At 38.2% G+C, this 25,277-nt stretch overlaps 2 protein-coding genes across 2 annotated transcripts in view; both read right to left on the bottom strand.

Annotated features, from left to right (window-relative positions):
- The window catches only part of LOC103183236 (mucin-4), a 52,229-nt gene extending 38,094 nt beyond the window's left edge, over positions 1–14,135 (bottom strand). Inside the window, exons 1-12 of the mRNA XM_042339235.1 lie at positions 14,073–14,135; positions 12,555–12,734; positions 11,782–11,918; positions 10,693–10,811; positions 8,763–8,978; positions 7,425–7,544; positions 6,624–6,835; positions 5,065–5,131; positions 4,531–4,698; positions 3,654–3,770; positions 1,540–1,803; positions 801–947 (exon numbers count right to left, since the gene is read on the bottom strand). Coding sequence (XP_042195169.1) covers positions 801–947; positions 1,540–1,803; positions 3,654–3,770; positions 4,531–4,698; positions 5,065–5,131; positions 6,624–6,835; positions 7,425–7,544; positions 8,763–8,978; positions 10,693–10,811; positions 11,782–11,918; positions 12,555–12,734; positions 14,073–14,135 — 1,810 coding nt within the window. The remainder of the gene's footprint in view (positions 1–800; positions 948–1,539; positions 1,804–3,653; positions 3,771–4,530; positions 4,699–5,064; positions 5,132–6,623; positions 6,836–7,424; positions 7,545–8,762; positions 8,979–10,692; positions 10,812–11,781; positions 11,919–12,554; positions 12,735–14,072) is intronic.
- Positions 14,136–18,080: 3,945 nt separating this feature from the next.
- Positions 18,081–25,277, bottom strand: part of LOC103176052 (serine-rich adhesin for platelets-like) — a 40,086-nt gene continuing 32,889 nt past the window's right edge. Inside the window, exons 61-66 of the mRNA XM_042339236.1 lie at positions 24,971–25,081; positions 21,935–22,048; positions 20,657–20,767; positions 20,230–20,343; positions 18,757–18,870; positions 18,081–18,085 (exon numbers count right to left, since the gene is read on the bottom strand). Coding sequence (XP_042195170.1) covers positions 18,081–18,085; positions 18,757–18,870; positions 20,230–20,343; positions 20,657–20,767; positions 21,935–22,048; positions 24,971–25,081 — 569 coding nt within the window. The remainder of the gene's footprint in view (positions 18,086–18,756; positions 18,871–20,229; positions 20,344–20,656; positions 20,768–21,934; positions 22,049–24,970; positions 25,082–25,277) is intronic.

The raw sequence follows: 25,277 nt of genomic DNA on the forward strand, positions 1-25,277 counted from the left end.
AATAAATGTTTACAGTTTTGATAATACTGTATTTCAGTAATACTGTAGTATGAAAACAGCATTATGCTACTGAAGGTCTAATTTCTAATTGCTGTAATAATATAATATTAATTACAGATTTTTTTAAAATCATATAGTAACTGACTGTACCAATTAAAAATATAGCTCAGAACAATATTCACAAATTGGAGACATGTAGGTTACTATTGATATTTACTACAGAATGGTAATGAACAAGCTGAGAATATACTAGCACAGAGATTTATTGCATATAATCTGGGATCATATGTGTAATGAAAAAATAATTATTTAGTCTGAAATAAAGTATCAAATGGAATATTTCTTTGAACCATCCACAGGATCCTAGTGAAACTGCGTGGAAGCATGAGCGAGAGCAATTGGAAGCTATTTTCTCAAAATATATATAGAAATTCCAAATACAGCTTCAAAATGTGACTGAAGCCCAAAACTCTAAAAATAGGGTGTGGACTTACAGCCCAAAACTGTTCTTAATTTAGCATCAGATTGTCAATCTCATCAGAGAGCACAGGGCGTTGTAGAAATAGAAATTAACATCATGGTTCTTCTGAGAATGGGTTTGAACCTCATTGTTGAAGCAAAGTTATAGGAATTTAACTTAACATCTGATCATACTGATTTTGGGTGCCTTTACTGGTCATGGGTGATTACATTGGAAAAAGTTTCCTTTTACCTAACATCTTTCATCTTCATGATCACAAAATTGCTCAAATATGCTGCAGGATATGAAATGCAAACACATATGATAAAAGCATTGGTACCTGTCATACTGATATCTGCAGAATCAGTCAGCACTGAAAATATCACCTTATCGTCATTGAGATCAGTTGCGGAAAAAATAAAGAATACCGGCTCATCAAGACGGGTTTCAAAGACTGAATTTCCAGTGATGTTGGGTGGGAAATTATCTGTGAAATGTTACACATTTATTATTGACATTCCCAGCTCTCTTATATACAAGAACATTGGAGGCTTTGCACACAAGAGCAAAACATTCCTATTATAAATTAAAAAATAATTATAAATTAAAAGAAATCAAAATACGGAGTTGTGTCAAAGTACAAATACAAATACTGTAAACTGAGCAGTAAAATATTTAAGGCCAAACATATTCTTTTTGGAACAAGAAAACCGCAAGCCCTTTTTGATGAGTTTGAACCTACCCACCTTCTCATTACATCCCTTATTCCATTCATTCCATCCCTCATATGTCTACTTGCCTTTTGAACCTCCTTCAAGTCTCTCATAGCTATTACTGGTTTATGTTATGTTAGAAGTCACAACAAAAAGTCAAGGAGTTACAAATGAAATAGAATCAAGCTATATGACAAGCTAGTAAAATATATAGGTATGAAATCCTACCAATTCAAACTTATCGCCACAAATGAAACATTGAATAGAATAATACTCTGGAGGGAGTTGAAAGTTACTTTAAATAATGATATGGGACAAGAGCTTGTAAAGCACTTTGTATATTCAGGTATTATTTGACATACTTACTCATTGTACTATTCTGTGATCCAAAAGATGTGATACTTTGCAAGGTTGCTGCTCCAAAAGAAAAGTCGTCTGTACTTAAAATGTCAAAAATGCAATCATCATTTCCTTTGCAGGTTTCGTTCGCTTTGTTAATTTTCTCTTTATCTGTCGTATTCAACAGTTCATCGTAGAACTTGGGTACAAAGCTATTGTTGTTGTAGGTGTACCAGGTCTCCCCAGGATAACTGTTGTATGTGAACAGGGTGTTGTTCTCAGTCGTTTTCCCTAAAAAATGATTTTAGCAAATTGATAAAGGTTTTGCAAATCATAAAGTTATAAGAACATATAGAGAGAAATTAGTACCATGTCTTCGCCAACAATCCCCCAAATAAAATTAATCATTCTCTCCATGGCTGTTTGTGGGACAACAACAACAACAAAATGACATTTATAGAGCAACTTTCACATTGAGAGGACGTCCCAAAGCGCTGAACAGTCAGGTGTTGGGGTCCGAGCATGGGGGAGGGGGTGTAGGGGTGAGGGAAGGCAGAGAGGTGGGAGGGAGACCAAAGGCATGGTCGAAGAGAAAGGTCTTGACACCAGCCTTGAAAGAGGCAAGGGAGGAAGCGATGAGAAGGGAACATGGGATGGAGTTCCAGAGTGTGGGGGCAGAGAGGCTGAAAGCCCGGCCACCAATGGTAGAGCGGGTTGGGCGGGAGACGTGGAACAGGCCGGAGCCCGATGAATGGAGGGTGCGGGCAGCTTGGTACGGAGTCAGCAGGTCAGAGAGGTAGGAGGGGGCAAGGCCATGGATGGCCTTAAAAGTGAGGACAAGGATCTTGAACTTTGGAGTCCTGTAGCTCAGTGGTTAGAGCACTTGCTTTGCAAGCGAGAGACCTGAGTTCAATTCCAGGCAGAGGGCGAAACCTTGGGCAAGTTTCCTTACTCCACACACAGCATAATAATAATCATAATATTAATCCCTCTAAAACAATAATAAATTGGTCATTTTCAATCTACGACTGTTTGTGGGACATTGCTGTGCGCAATTGGCTGCCGCGTTCGCCCACAAATATACAGTCAATTCACTTTACAGTATATTCTGTGAAGCGCTTTGAGACGTCTAGAAGATGTGAAAAGCGCTATATCAAATGCAAGGATTATTATTATTATTATGGGGGATGAGGAGCCAGTGGAGTCGGGCGAGGGTGGGAGTGATGGGGTCACGGAGCCTGGTGCGTGAGAATGCACGAGCTGCAGAGTTTTGTATGATCTGCAGCTTGTGAAGGGAAGAGTTGGGAAGGCCGATGAGGAGGAAGTTCCCGTAATCGAGCCTTGATGTGACGAATGTGTGGGTGAGGGTTTCGGCAGCCTGAGGGGGCCGTGGCAGAGTCTCTCACTGTTGTGGAGGTGGTGGTAGGCAGTGCCGGTCATGGCGCGGATGTAGGGAGAAAGGATGGTTCAGGGTCAAAGCCAGGTTCCTGACTGGCTTAGTGAGGTTGAGTGTGCAGCCGTGGAGGCTGATGCTGCCAGCGTCTGAGGTGCGAAGGCAATGGTGCGAGCTAATCAGGAGGGCCTAGGTCTTGCTGACATTGAGTTGGAGAAAGTTGGCCCTTGTCTAGGACTTGATGTCAGACAGGCAGTCGATCAGGACGCCAATAGTCGTGGACATTGATGCATGCAAATTGGCTGCCATGTTTCGCCCACAAAATACACAGTGAATCCACTTTACAGTATATCTTGTGAAGTGCTTTAAGGCATCTCAACAGATGCTATATCAAATGCAAGAATTTGTATTATTTTCACAAGCATTATGCGTGAGCTTTAATAGTGAGTGACAGACCATTCAATCATATGGATATCACAATCAAGCCCAACCTTATCTCGCTTGAAATATACATGGGCACCTTGCTAAGAGGGTATCTGAATAGCGATCAGGAGAAGACTGTAGTTAATTTAACCTCTTCCAACTCAGAGGCATAAGAACAATTATAGCACCTTAACTACTGTCCTGGCTGAGATCAGCAAACTCAGCAAGGGTCAAGATTTGCACATCTCCAGCACAGTACCTTTACCCACTTGGCCGTTGGAGAGCTTCAAAGATTGTTTTTAAAGTATACCATTTATTGCCTTACATGTCAAGCCAAAATCAAAGAATATATCATTGTCACTGGGCAATTTTTTTCCATCAAAGTTGAGATATGTTCCATTCGCAGCTTTGAAGTCATCTGTTGCATCATCGTTCCAGACACCTGGGCATAGACGGAGGAATAGTTGCAAATGAAACACAAAAATTAATTCTTAAATCTGATTTTATTTATGAACACTTGTAACTATCGTATCCTGGTATCTCTGATGTTCTCGGACCCAACTTCTCTATTTGCTCTTCTGCTCAGATAAAACAGACCTGCTGTGCATCCTGCCTGCTCCACTCAGTGAGTGGCTGATGCTTCAGTGACTATACCCCTAATCTCTGGAATTCCCTATCTGTATCACTCTGCCTCATCCACTCTCTGTTTGTGTTTAAGTCCCACATTGAAGCAAATTAAATTTTAATTTCATTTCTTAAAACATGTTTTATTGATCTATGGTCATCGCCCCCGCCCCCTTCTCCCTCTCTCGCTAGGTGTCCAAACCTGATATTGTGCAGCATTTTGAGACTGTGTGAAGAGTGCTATATAAATGAAAATTGTTGTTGTTGCTCCTTTTCGCTGATTCTTAAACAATAAGATTACATTTGTATAGCGCCTTTCACGTCGGGAGGACATCCCAAGGCATTATTCAGCATTTCAGAACCGAGCTGAGATCAGGGAGGGAGAAGGGGGGTGACCAATGGCATGGTTGAAAATTAAATTAATTAAATTGATTAAAGCAGGGATCACTCATTCTGTGGTTATACTCTTGCAACAACAGCCTCAGTGAAGGTTTCCAAATGATTGGTGCAATGATGTGACTTCCTTTTCTTCTGACAAGATGTGAAGATATAATTTTGTAAGTGGCAGTAGTCCTTACCTAAGAGTCCTTCAGTCTTGTTTTTTAAATCATTATCTAAGAAGGTGGTAAAAGTCAGAGCCCCCTTTGTTCCTGAAACTGTCACAGATGTTCCACCTTCAAAAGTCGCCACTGTCTCGTTGTTACTGGTCGTCTGCAAGGTAACTTGATTGATGTAAGTTGAATTTTCTGTAAAGGACAAAGATCGCAAACAGAGTTCAATGTTAACGCATTCAAATAATGGAATAATATTTTCCCTTACAAAATAATAAGGGAATATAATAGCCAACAATATAATAGTGGAGCCCTCTTAAAATAAAATCAAAGCACTCTACATGTCAGTATAACTTAAATTTGGTATAATGCAAACATACTTTGGGCGCAATCAATTATAAAATCTAACCTTGTTTCAGATTCACATTTTGGGTAAAATCTAATCTTGTTTTAGATCCACATTTTAAGACCAAACTACTTTGTTGTATTTGTTTATTGTACTTGTGGATACCGTAGGTAGGCGTGCAGGAGGGCAAAAGTGAACTAACTAACTGCTCCTACCTGTAACATTTACAGCCATTCCATCTAACAACACGTTAATCTCATCACCAACAAGATTCCACTGAACCTGAAGGAAGAGATTCACATATGTACTTGCAGTCAATCAAACACACAATATTACATATTTGTCAATGCAGAAAGAAACATTTCCACCTTGTCCTAGCAACAATAACTCTCATATCAGGCACAACATTGATTAGATACAGAGTAAATTTCCCGCTGCTTTAGTGTCAATCATTATAAATACGAAACAGAATGACTAATACTTTTCATGATCATCATCTGATAGACCCAACTGTTCTATGAAGTTCTCCCAAGAAACCTGAAGTGTGATTCAGAGAGAAGCTCCGTCTTCACTGCCCAATCATTGATCCTCAGATCAGCTAGAGTTGGATATAAAGTGGATCTCCATCTGTATCGCACTGCAGAATACTTCAACATCAAGGAAAGGGCAGGTAAGATACAGTGCAAAGATTGTTTTACTATGGCAGGTCAGATAAATCATCGGTTAATTGCAGAGTAAAACGCCTTCTTTTCTGCCTTCATTGCTTAGGTGTGAAACCAGGAGAAGGCACAATTCTGAAGCTGAAATACAGGTGTTATCATTTTTAAAAAAATCTTTTCATGAATGGCCGAGCTGAAGCCAGGGATTATTAATAATAACAATAATAATCGTTGCATTTGATATAGCACTTTTCACATCTTCTAGACATCTCAAAGCACTTCACAGAATATGCTTTAAAGTGAATTCACCATATATTTGTGGGCGAAACGCGGCAACCAATTGCGCACAACAGTGTCCCACAAACAGTCGTGGATTAAAAATGACAACTATTATTGTTTTGTTGTTTGGAGAGATTATTATTATTGTTAGTGGTTCCCAGTCAACTGTTCCACCAATAATGCTATTGGCTATCCAAAACTTTGGAACTCTTCAATGCATTGGACATAGCACACCATTCATTACTCAAAGATTATAATATAAGAAATTAAATGTGTCATTTTTAATTTCAATAGAAATAGTAACAACACCAAACATTTGAACTATTTATTTTCAATATAAACTCTTTAATTGGTATCAAATAACATCTCAAACAAAATAGAAATATCAACCCACCAAAAATTTTAACAGGACTACCTAAATTTTGTACACTAAAGGAACATGAAATGAAAAATTAAGATTAAGAAAAGCTCATGCTGACCACCAAGTCACTCCTTCTTCAGATCACCCCCTACTCAAACGCCTGAGAGAAAAGTACTGCACTGTAATCCTGAAATGTAATCAACTCAAAAACAATTGAGAATATTCATCAATCCCCCACATCTGCACTATCTACCCTTTATACCAAAGTTCACAAATAGTCATAGTAATTCTGGAAATAATGTTCATTTTCTTCCATGGCTTTCCCTTTAAGAGAAATCTTGTACCCAATTAAATATTTATCTTGTTAAGATAGCACTCCTTTTAGACTTAAGCACGTCTTAGTTATTTGCACTTAAAGTAGTTAAGCCAATCAAAGATAATGTGCATTATCTATTGTCATAGCCACCATCCTTACCTTTGTTCCACTTGGTCCTTGCGCTGCCAGTGCTACAAAGTTGGTTGCCTCAGACGTCATATTTTCCCCGGCTTGAATGGTTCGTCCTTGGAGAGCAAATATCACTGTATTGCTTTCATCTTTCACATTTAACAGGATAAACTCGCCCAGACCATTGAACGTGTACTTTACATTGTCCAGGGACACCACATGAGGGTCTCCAAAGAAGAAGCCTGTCAACAAGAAACAATAATTGTGGAATAACTTACTGGATACAATCATGTCACTCGAGAATCTCAGAACTTGCAAAATCCTCCTCCACCTATGCCTTTTCTTAACCAGTCCAGTAAACATTGGGTATGGGGAAAGGGACTGAAAGGATTGCTCTTAAAATAGCCAGCACAGTCACGAGGGGCTGAATCCTTGCTGTATATTTCCATGGTTCCAAGTTTAATAATCTGAGCTCAAAATGAAGAGCTGAAGAAATGCAGAAGCAGAAACTGTGAGAGGAATCCTTGCCATTTCTCTTCCCTGCAAACCTACTTTTTGTGGTTGTTGATGCTGCAGGAATGATGAATTTGTAAGTTGCCCAGTATATAAGGTCCCATCAGATCAGGAGGTTCTAGATTCAATCTAGTGCGATCTCTTTCTGGTCCATGATGAGTGAGTTAATTGCAGGCAGGAAGACAAGTGAAGGGACCATAACTGGCATAAGTGTGCTGTGTTATAATTACTATTATTTTCATTGATTTTGGTTTATTGTATAATAAATAATACTTTCTCTCTAAAAGCAATTACTTTCAGTGAAATATTATTTTATACCTATACGAGGAGGAATGTAGCCAAAGCAGAAGTTCCGGGGCCTCTTCTCGCGGTACAGTGAACAGTAAGAATAGCTGCCCGAGTCTCTGCAGCAGTCATTGTACGGATCAATTTCATTCACTGAAGAGAAAGAAAGAAAAGTAACAAGTTAAATCAAAAGGGTCTCTTAGGATTATCAAGAATATGTACATAGGTTAAGATTAGATCAGAAATGTCATAGAGACGCCTGGTAAGAATAGACATTGTAAGAAACTGACACAGAGAGACTGACATTTTACTGTCTAAGGTTTAAGACTGTCTATGGATGCAAAAACTGCTGAGGTGAATTCATTTCCTTGGTACGTTTTGTTATAAATTTGAAACAATCACATGAATTTGATTGGTAATTTTGCTCACCCTTGTATTGTTGTCTATGAGCTGGTATGATATTGTTCCAAAAATTATTCCAGTATGAGTAATAATATCCCCTCCACCACCAAATCCACCAGTTGTAATATATCCAGGGTGTGGGGAGGAATCGTTCTTTTTCTCCATAAATCAAGCCTCCAAAAAATGAATAGTAACATCTGACTCCAGAACCAAATGCATCAGGGAATCTGTTCTGCATCGTGAAATATAACTCTGGAAAAAATAAACATCTTTAATTCTCTCCATATTTAATTGAAGACGATCATTCCTTGCCTTGCCAAGGATTCTGTTCTAATAGGACCACAAACAGGCCTTGAGTGTTGGTATAATTGCTTCTAATAGAAGTTAGAAAAGGGAGAAATTAGATGAGAAGTGCTCCTGATACAATTATGTCTACAATCCAAATGAGGAGTTACAACCAGTTGAGATAATACAATAAAAGGCACATTTGGAAATAAATATATTCTATTTTAAATGTAATATTTTATACTTATTTATCACATGTATAGATAGGTTCTGCATAAAAGTAGCAAGTTTTTTTTAACCTTAATTATCTCAGTTTAATCTTTCAATGAAAAGTGCATTTTTGCAGAATTGATTCCAGCTCCGCTCCCAAATGGTGCAAAGACCTACCAAGAACATTGAAGGGATCACATTTTAATAATAATAATCACATTTGTTCTACCATCTTTCATGTCTGGAAGAAGTCCCAAAGTACTTTACAGGATTTATTGTAAAGGAATTAAGATTGATGCTTGCAGTCCTATAATTTCTGTTTATTTGAATCAAATTGTTTAAACTTCACATGTCGCCATAAATTTCAGTTGTATTTCAATTTTTGTGTTCTTAAATAATCAACAGATCCAATAAAAATGTTTCATTTTGCACTACTATTTTGCAGATCATAACACCAAAATAAATTAAAATTACCTTGAGGTTCTTTAACTTCAGATCTGTAATAACTGTTGAAAGTGTTTCCCCAGATAAAGCGAAAGTCAAATATAGCCTGCCAGAAAGAGCAGGGACAGGGATTGGTATTCCAGTATGGAGAGGGCTCTTCTCTATACCAGTCCAAGCACTTTTGTCTTGGGTTTCTTGTCAACTGGGTATTTTTCTCCAGTCGGTAAGCCCATCGTCCTTTTCTTCCTATGAAAACAAGATTACAGAAATTAAAACAAAGAAACAAAGCGAGTAATCTCCTGTGCGTTAAACACACTGCGATTGAGACATTAAACTGAGTCCCTGTCCATGTGGGCGTTAAAGATTCCATGGCACAATTTGAAAAGAGAAGGGAGTTTATTCCAGTATCTTGGTGACAATCCCCCACATAAAATTGATCATTCACTCCATGGGACACTGATGTGTGTTAATTGGTTGCCTCATTCACCCATAAAACACACACTGATATACCACTTTACAGTGTATCCTGTGCAGTATTTTGAGATATCTCCAAACATAATAAGGTGCAATATCAAATGCAAGGATTATTATTATTACTGCAGAATGCAAGACTCTGGCTAAGGGCAGAGTCTTGCATTGTGTACTAATATGCTTAAATTCAGAGCCATTAGCTGCTTAATAACAATTGTGTTCCCAGTTGTTCAAAAATGACCCTATTTGGCAATGGTGCTTTTCAGCTGTTGCTGTTCCTTTCTTTTCCAATGAGTAAACAGCAATAATAATGACCTTTCCCCTGGACCATTAACATTTGGTAATCACCTGCTGGCTCTCATTGGCTGGCTCAGCTGGTAAAGCCTCTGGCTAGTGTGAAATAACCACAGTTTGAGAAGGTTCAATACCCTGGTTTGTGGTGAGTTAGTAAATCCTAGTCAGGAACTGATGAACTGTATATCAGTAACTTCAGAAGAGGAGAACAATATATTTGAGAGCAGTAAAACAAAAAAGTTACTTCTTTCTGGTGGCTCAGTGAGTAAATGCACCAGGTCATTTGATATTAGCACATGCATACTGCTGTCCGTTTGACTATTGGGCAATGTGTGCAGCCTTTGACTGGAAATAACAATAATCCTTGCATTTGATATAGCGCTTTATCTTGTCTTTAAGATGACTCGAAAAGCTTCACAAAATTTACTGTAAAGTGTATTGACTATGTTTTGTGTGCAAAACGTGGCAGCCAATTGCACACAGCTCTGTCCCACAAACAGTCATGGAATGAGTGACCAACTTATTATTATTATTTTTGGAAGGGACTATTTCCCCCGCACAAGGGATCCTCAACCTACTGCTAGATAAACAGAGGGTGTGGAGTAAGGAAACTTGCCCAACGTTTCATTCTACCTGGGAATTGAACCCAAGTCTCTCGCTTGCAAGGCAAGTGCTCTAACTACCGAGCCACAGGACTACACCATGTAATAGTAATGGACTTGGCTTGGCACTCATTGTCCAGCATCACTTGGAATGTTGACTTGAACCACCTACATTTGGATAGATTATGGTGTCTGTTGTATCCAGTGTGAGTTACATTCCTTGTAATGTAATTTCAGGTAACAAAGCAACAGGTGAGAAAATTACGAAACAAATAATAATTTTTTTTCTCTCGGCTGAGCCATGGTGAGAGCCAGCCAGCGATTGCTTAAAGTTTAACGGTCCAGGAGAAAGGTAATTGTTATTGCATAATGATGTTTAACTCATTGGAAAAGAAAGGCACAGCAACGGATGGAGTTCAAACATACTTTCTAATGGAATTTGGAAACTTATCTCGGATGTTTAAAGTAGAAAGTCAGTTTTAAATATCCTTAAGGAAAAATACATCTGTATTTCACTGCTGGAAGTGTTAATGTTTATCCTTTTAAAACAATACTAATGATTAATAGATTGGAGTTATATTAGCATGACATACCTGTTTGGAAGCCGATGTATTGATCTGGCCGATATATTTCTGCAGGTGATACGTAAAACCTGGTGTGAGGGTCGTTAAAGGCTGGAAAGTTTGAACCAGTTTTTGAAAATCTGGACCCACTGTAAATGAAAAAAAGGAATGTTGAATCATTTAGCTGCATAGGTGAGGAATAGAGAGGATTCCAGGCATTAATGATTTTAATTTATGAAGAATGGTTCTGAAAGTTGGACTAGATCTCAAAACCCTCTTTAAAATACTTTCTTGCTTCCCTGCTTATGGTCCACATTGTCTTTGTGAAGCACTGCAAAGCATTTCTAAGTGTAAAGTGTTGTTGATCTCTTTCGAAATAAAGAGATTGTGAGGTGACAAGGCAAAATGTTTCAAGATTACAAAGATTAACAAAATCTTCAATATGGAAACACTTTAAGCATCAGTTACAAGTTAAGATGTTTGGAGGAAGGGAAGTATTTTTGGGTATAGTGTCTGACACATGTAGACACCTATCACCATGCTTAAGAGTATCCAAACCAGACAGTGAGTTTCACATATATATACATGGAGATTTCCCTGTGGTTGGAATGGAATGTGCACTCTCTCTGGGGGGGATGAACTATGTTTTAATTCCAGAGAGGATTAAATGCAAGAGCCAAGGCTTCGGAACCTCAAACTGTGGGTTGGAGTTTAATAAGTTAAAACCTCATAGCTTGCCATTAAAACCCTTTTCTGGCAACTTCCCCCTGCATCCAGCTAGGACCACCCAACCCATAAGGAGTGCCAAGCCAAACCATCTTGGTTTGCAAGATTAACAGGAGCTGAGTGGGAATAATCCCCGTTTCCCCAATTTTCCACTCCATGTCCTGCTACTGAGTCAGGTTGGCTGATCTGGAGTACTGCAGATCCACCTGGCTCAAAGTATTGACTGGATTCCATCATTCTGATGCCAAGAAGACATCTTGGAGCTAGTTCAGCTCCAGGGAGACCCTGCTTACCTCTCTCCTCCAAAAGGTACACAACAGATAAAGAGATTTGTGGAATAGGTTACCAGGAAATGTGCTGAAGCAGAGAAAATGACAAATAGGTCATAAATACCTATAGTATCCCATTAAGGCATAGTTTCTATAGTAAGATCTTGAATTATAATTCCAGTTCATTCCACCATCTTTAAATTGAATTAGACAAAAGGAATAGACCCCATCTGTGGTCAGAACTGCCTGATAAGTGTTTGTCTGCAAAGCNAAAAATGTTTACCACGTTATTCATCAATCTAAAATTACGTAACAAAAGGAAACGCAAAGTATTCTTGAAGAATAGCCGATTGAGAGACGACAGTAATTAGATATATTATATTAGGTATTTTAGATATATTAAATGAGATGTCACTTTACAAACAATGCACCTTTTATATTTTTGTGAGCCTAAACTTCACCATTGTAATGAAAATACATACGGTGTACAAGTAACTTCATTTAGCATGGTGGAGGTTTTCTAGAAGAATAAATTAACAAAAAGTGGGTAGAATGGAAGTACCATTAAAGCAAATATAATAGGAATAGAATAAAGAGCGAAGGGGAAAGATTAGTCAAACCAAAAGTCAGAATTAAAACTACTGACCATTTTATTTTAATTAGTAGTTTTTTTAGTTTATTCCAATGAAAACTATACTAATAAATCTATTCCTGACTGCTATATTATTGCAATATTAATGATTGTCTCAGTTCAAAGAAACTCGTTACAAAAGCAGTCAGTGAGGCAAGAAGTCGACAGGAAGTCGAAATGGAACATTGTTCTGTGACTTTCTATCATTAAAATAATCAGTCACAAGATCTGGAACCTCAGACACAATTCAGAAGGTTAATACATACGTTCAGAGGATCTCTGTTTCTATATCCAATGTAAGGGGATACATTTTCCCAAGTAATCTTGAGGGCCCATTTAGGTGTGAAGCTTTCAATGTCAAGGTCGTAGTAAGCATTTACTTGCTTCTTGATGTCATTCTGAAGTTTCTGACTGTGAGAATCTCTTTTGACTGAGAAATCATAGTCCTGAAATGATACATAGCGTTAGTTTTTTCATCGGCTCTTTTGACAGATACACAGCATGTTCCATGAAATGTTAACGACTCAGAATCAATTGTCAATTATAAACAATATACAGTTTTTCAGTGAATTGCAAGGTTCAGGATCATTTACTTTTCGGATTCTTTTCTTCAATTTTTCAGCTAACTATTCTATAGATGGTAACAGTTAGAAAACAAGGTAATGTGTTATTTAGTTTTCAACATTTTGTTTATTTCAGGAAACAAAAGTACTTTTGAGTGTACATGTGCTGAGACCAATCAGTGATTTAAAGGTAGTTTGGTCTTGCTCCTGGAAAGAAACAGGAACCCTGAAAAGGTTAGGGTCACTGGTTTCAAATTGGTCATTGTTGTTAATTTATTTCCTCTTCCGTGCTGGCAGAAGGTGTTATTCTAAATCAGGGTGGTCCAACCTTTTTGGTGTCAAAGGCCGGATTAAATGTGTGAGAGAAATCTGCAAGCCGCAAAAGCAATATTTTTGATTTTCCCTTCCAGAAACAAATATTCATATAGAAATCCTATGCCTTGAATTATGTGACTATTATTTAATAGTGATCGTATCAAATGGAATTAAATGCTACAAATGTTTTAAAGTCAAAAGATAAGATATCAACTCAGCACATAATTCAAAATAATAAACAAAACAATTTTCATACAATCCAGTCTAAATCTACACATAATCAAATTATTTTACCTAACATACATTTCCTTGATATTTAGAAGACCATTAAATGTCTTAGCATGAACACTGTGGAAAATATTTCTCTTGAACCAGGGCTCCAATGTCACCTTCAAATTCAGTAATGGTAAGTCGGAGCCAGCACCCAGGGGTATTGCTATCAAGCCTGTTGTCATATATGGACTTAACGAGCTTCATTGTGGAAAACAAAGGAGGAGGAAGAGAATAGAACCCTGGGGCACAACACAGATGATCATGTGTAGGGTGCAGGAGAAACCATAAGAGGACACAAAATGGTGGCAGTGGGTTAAGTAGGACTATGTACATAATAGTTCTTTGTAGCAGGATTTTGGACCTCAAATTTTTTTGTTCTCAGGATCTTTAAAAAGAACAGATCATGGAAATAAGCTGTTCAGGGCTCTGATTTTATCTTTATATATATATATAAATATAGTATATGTATGAACTTGAAAAAAAGACTTATTAAGCTAAATATTGTCATTTTATTTACCGGTTTCAATTGCACACCTCTGTTATTATAATGGTATACATAGCAATACTGTTCAGCTTTAACAGCCAGTTATACAAAAAAATTCTACAACAAATATGAAATCTGATTCTACATACCTGGTAATATATGGCTCCAATTCCTCTAGTTAAATCTGCATCGTCCCAGAAAGCAGCGATCATTGGAGGTATACCCCGGGAAAAGTATCGGCTGAAACTCCAGAAGGTATAGGAGTATAGATATTGCACGTAGCTATTGTGTCTTTGAAATATGATCAATCCATTGTCTGAAAACTTTGCAAAGAAGATTCATTTTATTGAGCTGTATTTTGTGTGTTTTAATAATGAATGTAGTATTTCTCAAATCAAAAAAAGTATGTTTTGAGAAGACTGATTTTCTGTGAAGGAGGCATTTCTCCTACCGCTATCACAATTCTTATCAAGTGTATATATGGTACCTCAGAGTCATACAAAATTTTATATTCCTATTATAATTTGCAGCTGTATAGTATATTAAGAATATAAGTATGGAATGAGAGAAATGAGAAAGTATTTTTTAGTCTATCAAGCTTATTATTTCCATAGACTTTGTACAATTTACATTTTAATCTATTAGAAGGATAAGAGCCCTTTTACATAATTGTGTAAAAACTACCCAATTCATCCTTGGATACATATCCACTCTTCAACGCCTGCCCATTATCTCTACAGATAATCCTTTTAAATCCTGCCCCACATTGTCTCGCGGAGCATTTGATTATCTCAGGTACAGGTCTCTATAATCTCTAATACAATTCCCATCTAAGTATTTCTGGCATAATCAATTTGTTAAATGGCAGTCTTACTTCCAAATGTTACTTGGATAAGCACACTGCAAAATGTTTTAGAGGCTTTAGAAATAGACGTTAGTCACAATTAAAACAACAAACTGCAAACAAGAACAATGTAGAATAGCTCCAGCTATTTCAAGACCTAAGTATGCATCAAACTTTCCACTGTGGTGATACAGCCATAGAAATTTGCAGAACAGAAGCCTTGGCTCGGTCTCTGAAAGGTTTATTCATTTGTCCCAAGGGAGTAATCACACCCTTGCAATTATCACTGCTGTTTTTTTACGCCATGTAATTACTGCTTTAGTTTCTTTCAAAGTTTAGCTAAATCTGTTTTGAGAAACAAGAAATACATGTCTATGACAGAGCCCTTAGGAAGTTTGCCAGGAATATTGTAAATGTAGGAAATCATGTTTGAATGAATGTGGGGATGGATGATAATTCTGATCTTTTTATCTTTAGGAATTAGCAATCAATTGTCCAGAACTTGCCCTCAGAGATACAATAGGTGGAGTGAAAAAAGGCAATGGGTAATTATAGACATAATGATCTTGAAGAGACAAATGACCCTTTCTTAGCATTAAAATTAACAGTTAACAAAGAAAATCTTAAACTTACATATACTCTGTAGTAAAACGTATCATCAAAGGGAAAGCCATTAGGGATGTTGATGATTGGAGAGTTGAAGTCACGTCCTCTAATTTGGAGTTTTACATCTCCAAATTGTGGTCCGTAGCTGAATAGTCTTATCTCTACAGAAGAAATTAAGTGAAACAATCGTGTCTTTTACAAACAAATAATTGTGACAATGTTCAAAATGTTCAGTGGTTTCCAGCAAAAAATGACAGAACCATCGCATATCAGCTCAGATTCAAATTAGTCATTATACAAATCATAAATATTACAGTTGAAATATCCTTATGTGCAATTCTTGAAGTATAGATATCCAATCATGGGCGGGGGATCGGACTTCTGGTTAACAAATAGTACTTTGATTGTCAGCCTGGTTCAGTTGGTAGCACCCTTGAATCAGAAGGATATGAACTTAAGCTTTATGTCCCAACTTTGAACTCATGTGGAGTCTTGTAGCTCAGTGGTTAGAGCACTCGCTTTGCAAGTGAGAGACTTAAGTTCAATTCCAGGCAGGACAAAACCTTGGGCAAGTTTGCTTACTCCACACGCCTAATAATAATCCCTCCAAAAACAATAATAAATTGGTCATTTTCGATCTACGACTGTTTGTGGGACATTGCTGTGCGCAATTGGCTGCCACTTTCGCTCACAAATATACAGTCAATTCACTTTACAGTGTGTTCTGTGAAGCGCTTTGGGACATCCTCCGGACGTGAAAAGTGCTATATCAAATGCAAGGATTATTATTATTATAAATTAGGTTGACACTCCAAAACAGTCCTGGTGGAATCCTGCATTGTTGGAGCTGCCGTTCATCAGATGAGACATTAAATCGAGGTCCCATCTGTCTGTTCAGTGGATGTTAAACATCCCACGGCACAATTCAAAAGCATTTCTGTATTAGCCTAAACAAATGGTCACTGCACCTTCCAATAAAAATCCTGTGAAGTACATCTATATCAAAGGCAAGGATTATTATAATAATAATAATGCTTGCATTTGATACAGAGGCTTATCACGTCTTCGAGACGTCTCAAAGCGCTTCACAGAATATACTGCAAAGTGAATTGAACGTATACTTTGTGGGTGAAACGTGGCAGCCAATTGATCACAGCAGGTTCCCACAAACAGCCATGGATTGAAGTGACCAATTTATTATTAGTTTTTTTTCAAGGAATTATTACGCTTGGAAAAGTGATCTGCCAATTGACTAACAACCGAGTTCCTACTTACTGCTTGGTAAACACAGGTGTGTGGAGTAAGGAAACTTGCCCAACATTTCTCCCTGCTGGGAATCAAACCCAGGTCACTCGCTTGCGAGGTGAGTGTTCTATGAACCCCATATTATTATTGGAGCAAAGGGGTGTTCACAATGCTGTAAATTGATTTGTGCAATAACAATGCAAAATTTCTCATTTTGAATGTTAATCTCTGAAATGGTTAAAATCTGACGGTAAGATTGTGGTCAAGAGAAATATTTTCAAAATGAGGCTCAGGGAAACCTGCAACAAGCTAAGAACGCAGGTAAAACAAGCTTTTGTGTTGCCGAAGATACCTGTACAGATAACTGCACAAGTAAGATAAACAAAACATTTATGGTGTATACAGCATCCATTTCAAATAAAATACATCTTTTTCAGAGATGGGGCCAGCAAAATTCAAACACCTGTATTTTTTTCTTCACATAGTAACAAGATGACAACCAAAGGTAGCGTAGAGGGACAGATGGAGAGCCAAACCTGTACCACCAACTAACGGCTGTGAAGGAGATGACAGCCCATCTAATCCACATCCCATAGGGAGTGGAGAGGTTTTGAATTGTTTTGAGTGACACGACATCTGGTATTTTGTTAATGATGATCAATTTACTTTAACTCACGTAATACATGTTGTGTCTTATCTGCATAGTGACAACAACTACTTGCATTTATATAGCGCCCTTCATGCGGTTTAGCATCCGGGAGCGCTTCACAGTGGAGGAGTCTGACAACGAACCAGGGGGGGAGTTGACAGCAAGCTTGATCAAAAAGGAAGGTCAGACTCCGCCAATGTCAGGCGCTCCAGGACACTACCCCACGTGAAGGGCGCTAAGTAAATGCAAGTTGTTGTTGTACAGGCTTGATGTCACAGAATAAATGATGTAAATTCTGACTCAAAAGAAACTTTTCCATGGAACCAGGTGCTAATATCTCACAAGAATTATCCATGTAAAGTTACTACATTTATTTTCCTTAATTATGGAAGTTATCTTAAATTACATCATTAACATTTCTTGTGTAATTTTGACCTCAAGTTACTAAATTATCAGTGCAAGATAGGAATGCACTGATCAAAAAAAATAACCTCTTATGAAACTATACCTTTGCAACTGAAGCCATCACCTTCGTACCCTTCCTTGCAGGAACATGTGTAAGACCCCAAAGTATTATTACATATTCCGTAATTCGAGTCACAGTTGTCAGTCCGACGGGAACATTCATCGACATCTGAATAGGAGAAGCAAATTTCAAAATAGTATTAAACAATTCTTAAGTTGTCTTCATTAATGTTAATAAACAAACAAGTATCAAATTGAAAGAATGTGTATTAAAGTCTCATAAAAAGGTGCATGGCTATATTAGGGGCAGGAGGTAATAATTTATAAGATAACATACTGTGTAACATCTCAAACTATAGAATTAAACAATTATCTCATTCCTCAACAAAACAAATTTCTGATTTGCACAATATTAATTTTCTTCATGCCACAGAGTATTTTCAGGCCAAGAAAAGTAGCATTACGAATAATTCTGTATGAGTGATTTTATACACAAGATTGCTCTTCACTTTGTTCCAGTGTGGAAATATCAGGTTTCCGTGATCCTGTCCTGGCAGTTTGGATTAGAAATGGTGGCCCACAAACTCTGATCATAGCACTCTATGTCAAGGCATTCTGCTGCATCAATATGTTATGCCTCAGCACCAGCTTACACCAATGTTGCATTTATATTGAACCTTGGTGAACATCCAGTTGCTGAAATCAGATGGTTATTTTTGACCTGCTGCACATAGCAAAACGTCTAGAAGAAAAGCAACTTCACTCAGTATATAAATACAGTTCAAGAGTATTGCTCAAGGAACATTTGGGAGAGCAAATTATAATTTAAAAATATGTAAAGCAGTTTGTACACAAAGCAAAGTAAATGTATCGCATGGCAGCAAGGAATTCAATGCCTCCAAGATCTAATTCTATGTAGAAGTTAATACTAATGTTTTTGTCCTCCATTATTTGTTTGATGCTATTGTTGAATTATTATAATTCAATTAATCCAACCTTAAACATAACAATTCTGGGACTGTACCTGTCTCGCAGCTCTTGCCTTCCCAGTTGCTCTGGCAAAAGCAACTATAGTCATTAATTTCGTTCACGCAGAACCCATTATGTTGGCATGGCCTGCTGGCACAGTTGTCAATCACTGTAATTCAATTTTGAAAGAAGTTATCAAGAAATTGTATCAGTCAATCTCCAGAAACAATATTTATTTGAATCATTTAAAGCAGCATGCACCTTATTTAAAGTTCAACATATAATTTTAATTAAAAATGCTTTACTTTTACACCTACTTTACACCTAAAAACACAAGTTGTTGTTACATTTTTTTTTGAAACTTGTGAAAACTGTCTTATTTCTGAATGTGGATATAATTTGTTTACAGTTTTTGAAGTTTTCCTGTACTTCTCTTACCAATTTCATCCATTTGAACACTTTTGGTGAAAGGCACAATTGACCATAAGGATATTTAACAAAGCCTGCTATCCTCAAGGAGCATCCACACACACATACACACTTTAAAGCAAGTGGGGGTACAGGTGGAAGTAGTCAATACATAGAACTTCTGCAGCATGGGAATACTGACTTTAATTGTAATTCCCCTGATGCGATGTGTTAACATAGATGGAGGATTATAATTTGGAAATTTGATGTTCTTTTGTTCCAATAATGTGACAGGATCTTTAACATCCACCTGAACAGATAGATGGGACATCAGTTTTAACGTCTCTTTCGAAGGACGGCACCTCCGACAATGCAACACCCCCAGCCCTGCAGCTTGGACTACGTGATTCCAAGTCCTGACGTGAGGCTTGAACCCACAAGCTTCTGACTCAGAGGCCGGAGTGCTACAACTGGTGTGAATCGACTTAATCTCTGGTCAAAAATGGCTTCCCAAATGTTGACTCTCTCCGGAATTAGGTAAGCGGGGTGCTTCACTCCATTCCAGGCCCAGAAATATTTCTATGTGGATGTGGTATATGCATATGTGGAATGCTGTCATTTTTTTATTCCTGAGAGTAAAGATGGGTTTCCCCATATGTTAGAAATCCGACTAACCAAAAAAAAACACTTTTTTGACAGTCCACTGGGCCACAACAGAATTTTGAATAGGTTAATAATGTTGCATTTGACACTTCAATAGAATAATAAAAACACCAGTGTTTGGCACCAGGTTTTGGCACAGACATTTGCAGAGCTATATTACAGTAGGAAATATAAATGCTGTTTACTGCTTCACATCACTTTACCAATGAAAGCAACTTAAAATTGTTTGCAGCAGTTTCAATCAGTAAAGACATGATTAATGAGGAAGGAACATTTGATGGGAAGAGGGTAGCAAAGAGAGGGATCACAGCACAGAACAAAAGAGGACAAGATTCCTCTTTATCTCTTAAAGTGGCACTTGAATGAAAACATTCTCCTCCCTCAGCTATGCAACAATGATCCAACAACATGTTGGACAGTTACACATATTGAATATCAGATGCATCTAAATACTCACGTTGTTCACAAAGTCTACCAGTATATCCAGGGGCACACATACAAGTAAAAGCATTCACAGAATCTGTGCAGCTGGCTCCATTCTGACAAGGCTGGCTCAAACACTCGTCAATATCTGATGAAGAAACAATAAAATCTATTTGAACAAATTCAATGAACTATTTCAGATTTGTATATTTCTGAAATGGAAAGAAAAGGAACGGAATATAAAGACATGAAAAGTGTGATTATATCATTGAAATATAGTATATGAGCGGATAGCTACCATTTATATTGCTGATCTCATGCCCATATTTTTAAAATTATAGCTATATTTAAATATTAAGTAGGATTCAAATTTTGAGTAATTAGCATGTGATTTTTTTTAAATCTGGGGATTTGCATAATCTCTCTCAAACTAAAGGACAGAATGCAGATGAGTTGCTTACTGGTTTCACAGAGTTGTCCAGTGAAGCCTGTGTGGCACAGACAGCTGTAACTTCCTGGATTGTTTTCACAGATTCCATTAACACAGGGACTAGAAACACATTCATTTACATCTGAAAACAGGAACCGCAATTAGAGTTCATCCAATGAGCAAATTAAATCAAAACATTTAGACACATTACATAAAAGCTTCAGAGGATAAGGTGGAGCAGTGTGGTTGAACACCTTGCTCTGAAAGCCTTCCTTTTATGCTGTGAATTTCTATGATTCTACAGCACATTTAAGGATGTGAATTTGACAAATTCTCAATTAATGTAATATATTTTAAACTGTAAGCTATTCTGTTGAAGTGAATAGTTGCAACCACCTCAGCCATGGGTTAGTTTTTACAATACAATTGCATTCCACATTTCTTCATGCTGCTAAAAATGTTGTTCATTTGTACATCATAGTCCAATGAGAGTAAGTGGGCATGTGGATAGTTGCCTTGCGGATACTTTGATTCTGTTGTAGTTATTACGTCCTAGGAATTTTATTTGCATTTCTAGTCATGTTTTTTTTTGGAAGATGACAATGGCATATAAAAAAAAGTTAGGTTCAATCTTACCAGTTCCTATAGGTTGGCATTGAGTCTGATTACATGAATTAATATAATTTTATTTGTGGGAGGATGCAACACGTGGCTTGTAAGAAACAATAGGCTTGCTGAACTTCCTATTATTTGGGAGAGGGGATTCTTTAGTTTTTTCCTGTTGCTCTTAAAGTCTTTGACCCACACTGAGGTTTAATGCCACATGCAATGGCAGTCTTCCAATTTCACACAACTAACTATTTTCATGTGTGAACCTAAGACAACAAGTGTTTTAGGCAAGCCTAATCCAACAGCAACACACCTGCACTGTCCAACTGGAATGATTGAATTATGATAGCGAACAGGAACCCTAACTTAATTTTGTCCTCTTTAGCTCAGTAGCTTTTAAAACACTGAATGTTTGACAAAAACACAAAAAGTTAAAGATTCTATGGCCACAATCTGAATTGTGCCGAGGAATACTCTCCCAGTGTCATGGCCAAAAATCATCCAAATAAAAAATTGGCCACTCACCCATGGCTGTTTATGGGACATTGCTGTGCTCGCTGGCTGCTGCATTTCTCCCACAAAATAGTCAGTCAATTTTACAGTATATCCTGTGAAGCACTTTGAGATGTCTCAACGATGTGATAAGGCACTATCAAATGCAAGGATTATTATTATTAAGGTCTTGTATGAAACATCTTACCTTGTGAGCATATTTGTCCAGTCCAGCCAGTGACACACTCACAGTTGAATGAACCATTTGTGTTAATGCAATGACCTCTCCTGTTGCATGGGTTTGATAGGCACTCATTGATATCTGGTAGAAATACATCCAAATGTTTAAATACAAGGCAAATAGCATGATTATAACATAGATTATAACATTGTACCAGACATTCTGTATTCGCTCCATAATTTTTAATAATTTTCATTTTTTAAAAAAGAATTATCAATAAAAGAAATATGCTGTACAACAGTTCAGATTCTGCTGTATATATAGGTCCTCTTTCATCTGTGGAACGTAAACAGTGAGGGTTCACAAGATTATAATGTTACATCGAAGACCTTGAATTTTCACTTTATAACTTAAGGAAATTGTAGAGATTCCAGAGAAGTTAGAATTTTTATATATTTGATTCTAGCACTTAGATATTGTCCTGAAGCGAAAAGCATTGATAATAAATATAAATTTATGCTGTAATAAACGTTACCCAGGTCTTCACAGGCAATTTAGTCTAATTTGTTAGTGACTACTTCTCTGGACATTGTATTGAAGGAAGGAGTTTGTACGGTGGAAGATATGGTAATGGATATATTTTTTTCTTGATAACCTTTGGATTCAGACTCTACCAATGTTAAGCGCTCTGAGACACTACCTCTGCATGGAGGGCGTTATATAAGTGCATGCTGCTGCTGTTAGGAGAGTTTCTTTTGCAGATACTTGGCCCAGTGATTAGTGACTGAGATCACTTAGACTGACTTATGGTAGTTTTGTTGGTTATTTGAAGGCAAGTGTTTAATAAATTGTTTAATAAATTGTTTAGATATGAAAAGAGAAAATTGAGAGGTAACATGATTGCTGTCTTTAAGTTCCAAAGGGGCAAAACAATATCGATCATGACAGGCTGTTTCAGCTTGTCCAGAACAGTAAAACCAGAGGACATGGCCTGAGATTGAAAGGGAGTAAATTCAGAACAAATCTACACAAACACTATTTCAGTGAGCGAATAGTGAACCTGTAGAACAGGCTCCCCAGGGAGATGGTTGAAGTAGAAACGTTGATTCTTTCAAACACAGATAAGATAATTTTCTTTTAGGAAATACCATTATGGGATATAGTACATAGGTAATTCAGGACATATGTGCATGTGACCACCAGGAAAGTAGAAGGCAAACGAGTTGGACTTTGGTCTTTTTTTGTCTAGCGTTTCTTATGTTCTTGTGTTTAATTGTTTAAATTACTTTTCGTTCAAGTATACTTCTATGCTCTTATTCACTTCACTCAGGAAATTAAATAAGTTGCTTTGGGTTAACTTATTTAATTAACCTCTCTCTGTCATTTGGCACTGTTCCTTCCCTCCTCAAAATAGCTACTATCACCTCCCACCTTTAAGAAACCTTCCCTCAACCCATCACAGCTATCCAGCTACCGGCCCATCTCAAATCTACCCTTTCTATCCAACGTCCTTGAAAGAGCCGTTGCTTCTTCTCCATCCCCCGCGCTGTTTCGTGTGGTGTTCCTCAGGGTCCTGTCCTCGGTCCCCTCCTCTTCACCCTCTACCTGCTCCCCCTTGGTGATGTCATCCGCAGACATGGGGTAAATTTCCACACGTATGCGGATAACACCCAACTCTACCTCTCTGCCTCCACCCTGAATTCCAGGACTACTGGCATCCTGACCGACTACCTGTCTGACATCAAGTCCTGGACAAGAGCCAACTTTCTCCAACTCAACGTCAGCAAGACCGAGGCCCTCCTGATTGGCTCATGCCAGCACCTCCAGATCTCAGGCGCTGGCAGCATCAGCCTCCACAGCTGCACACTCAACCTCACTAAGCCTCACTTCGTGGAGTCCTGTAGCTCAGTGGTTAGAGCACTCGCTTTGCAAGTGAGAGACCTGAGTTCAATTCCAGGCAGAGGGCGAAACCTTGGGCAAGTTTCCTTACTCCACACGCCTAATAATAATCCCTCCAAAACCAAAAACAATAATAAAAAAATTGGTCAGTTTCAATCCACGACTGTTTGTGGGACATTGCTGTGCGCAATTGGCTGCCGCGTTTGCCCACAAATATACAGTCAATTCACTTCACAGTGTGTTCTGTGAAGCGCTTTGGGACATCCTCCTGACGTGAAAAGCGCTATATCAAATGCAAGGATTATTATTATTATTATTATTATTAAGCCAGTCAGGAATCATGGTATCTTGTTTGATCCTGAACTGTCCTTTCTCCCCCACATCTGTGCCATGACTGGCACTGCCTACCACCACCTCCGCAACATTGCCAGAATCAGCCACGGCCTCACCCCTTAGGCTGCCGAAACCCTCACCCACGCATTCGTCACCTCAAGCTTTGATTATGGGAACTCCCTCCTCATTGGTCTTCCCGACTCTTCCCTTCACAAGCTGCAGATCATACAAAACTTTGCAGTTTGTGTACTCTCACGCACCAGGCTCCGTGACCCCATCACTCCCACCCTCGCTTGACTCCACTGGCTCCCCATCCCCTAGAAGATCAAATTCAAGATCCTCATCCTCATCTTTAAGGCCATCCATGGCCTTGCCCCCTTCTACCTCTCTGACCTGCTGATTCCGTACCAACCTGCCCGCACCCTCCATTTATCGGGCTCCGGCCTGCTCCAAGTCTCCCGCCTGACCCGCTCTACCATCGGTGGCCGGGCTTTCAGCCTCTCTGCCCCCACACTCTGGAACTCCATCCCACGGTCCCTTCGCCTCGCTTCCTCCCTCACCTGTCTCAAGGCCGGTCTCAAGACCCTTCTCTTCGACCGTGCCTTTAGTCTCCCTCCCACCTCTTGGCCTTCCCTCACCCTCGGGTCCCCGACACCTGACTGTTCAGTGCTTTGGGACGTCCTCCTGACGTGAAAGGCGCTCTATAAATGTCATTTTGTTGTTGTTGTCAATGCTGGAGGATGCAGAACATGGCTTATTAGAAACAATAAGCTTGCTGAACTTCCTATTCTTCTCATTTTATATTTTATGTTCTTGTGTATCTGAACTAACCTTCGTTACACAATTCCCCACTCCAGCCAGAAGAGCAATCACATGTAAAAGAGGTTCCTTCATTGATGCAAGTTCCATTGATGCAGGGGGAGGATTCACACTGGTCAATTTCTAAAATAAACAGAAAAAAAATCATTTTTAAGGAGATTATTCAATTGAATTTCTTATGATGGTTTAAGTTAACATATGAAACATTGTATTAGAAATCTACCATTACATTTATCCCAGAACTCCTTACTGAAATATTCCAGTAAGTAAAATACAGTTTGCTTTTATATATGCTTTTCAAGTCAGGAGGATGTCTCAA

This window comes from Callorhinchus milii, unplaced genomic scaffold, assembly GCF_018977255.1.
Source record: "Callorhinchus milii isolate IMCB2004 unplaced genomic scaffold, IMCB_Cmil_1.0 Scaffold11, whole genome shotgun sequence".
Lineage (NCBI taxonomy): Eukaryota > Metazoa > Chordata > Chondrichthyes > Chimaeriformes > Callorhinchidae > Callorhinchus > Callorhinchus milii.